This window comes from Meleagris gallopavo, unplaced genomic scaffold, assembly GCF_000146605.3.
Source record: "Meleagris gallopavo isolate NT-WF06-2002-E0010 breed Aviagen turkey brand Nicholas breeding stock unplaced genomic scaffold, Turkey_5.1 ChrUn_random_7180001860624, whole genome shotgun sequence".
In the NCBI taxonomy this organism is placed as follows: domain Eukaryota; kingdom Metazoa; phylum Chordata; class Aves; order Galliformes; family Phasianidae; genus Meleagris; species Meleagris gallopavo.
Genome location: NW_011126349.1, coordinates 1 through 1,365, shown reverse-complemented (window position 1 = coordinate 1,365; position 1,365 = coordinate 1). Strand labels below are relative to the sequence as shown.

Sequence of the window (1,365 nt, the reverse complement as noted above, 5' to 3'; positions counted from 1 at the left end):
GTGACTGCATGGGGTGATGTTTGGGGTGAGTTTAGGGGGATGGAATTCAGGGTGATGGCGTGGGGTGGCATTTAGGGTCAATTTAGGGTGATGTCGAGGGGGGTGGGATTTGGGGTGAGCCCATAGAGTGACTCTGGGGGTGGATTTGGGGGATGTGTGGGGTGACTTTGGGGTGGGTGGGATTTGGGGTGACCCTGCGGGACATTTGGGGTGAGTTTGGGGGACACTTTGGGTGACGAGATGGGATATTTGGGGGGAATTTGACTTTACGGGAAATTTGGGATAACTTTGAGGGACATTTTGGGGTGGCTCTGGGGGACATTTCGGGTGACAAGAAAGGACGATATTTGGGGTGAGTTGGGTGACATTTGGGGACGTTTTGGTCTGAGTGTGGGACAATATTTGGGGGGACATTCGGGGAGTATTTGGGGAATGACTTCAGGGTGATGTTAGGGGACATTTGGGGGTGACTTTGGGGGAACTTGGGGGTGTATTTGGGGGGTGACCGGGGGAACTCTGGGGTGACCCCAGGAGACATTTGGGGTGGCCCCACAAAGTGGGGCGTTGGGATTTGTGATAAATGGGGGCCCACAAAGCAGAAAGGCAGCGTGGTCCGGACACCCAACGGAGGGAGGCACATTTTGGGGTGTCCCCCCCACCCTCCCCAGGGAATGGGGGGGGTGGAGGGGGAGGGGAAAAAGGGGGGGGGGGCGTCGACCCGAAGTAGAGGACGTCGGTCCGAGTCCCTCCATGGTGATGCACTGGAAGACGGTGAGCATGGCGAAGAAGAAGTTGTCAAAATTGGTGATGCCACCATTGGGGCCCTCCCAGCGACCCCTGCATTCAGTGTTGTTCTGCAGACAGGCCCGGCCGTGCCCCGAAAAAGCACAGGGGGAGGGGTCGTCCTCCGATTCCAGGGTCGTAGGGGGGGGGGGGGTCCAGGGGGGTCATCAGTACCTCCATAATGGGGTTAGGAGGCAGTTTAAGGGATGGAAAGGGAGCTGATGGGTGAGAGACGCCTGCTCTTTGTATGGGGAGGTTGAGGTTTGGGGTAGGGGTCTCATGGGAGAGGTTTTAGGGAGCTGGGGGGTCCTAGCATACAGTTATGGGGTGATGCCTGGGTGATGGAAGGAGGGTTGTGGAATCCCAGAGTTAAGGGTGGAGGTTTCATGTGATAAAGGGGCAGGTGGCCAATGTGGGAGGGGGATCTTGAGTAATTTTGGGAGGAGGGAGGAGGGCAGAGGGCCGTGGAACCCCTCTGGGATGTGATTTCAGGCAACCAGGGGCTCTCTGGAGTGGCAGAGATGGGAGATTGTCACGGTGCACGGCAGGAGACATCCAATGGGATGGGGGGGATCCTGGGCA

The 1,365-nt window shown here is 57.8% G+C and overlaps 1 protein-coding gene across 1 annotated transcript in view; it reads right to left on the bottom strand.

Moving 5' to 3' along the window:
- Nucleotides 1-926, bottom strand: part of LOC104915949 (voltage-dependent L-type calcium channel subunit alpha-1F-like) — a gene marked incomplete at its 5' end in the record, with an annotated part of 1,991 nt that extends 1,065 nt beyond the window's left edge. Inside the window, one exon of the mRNA XM_031557570.1 lies at nucleotides 660-926. Coding sequence (XP_031413430.1) covers nucleotides 660-926 — 267 coding nt within the window. The remainder of the gene's footprint in view (nucleotides 1-659) is intronic.
- Nucleotides 927-1,365: the final 439 nt, after the last annotated feature.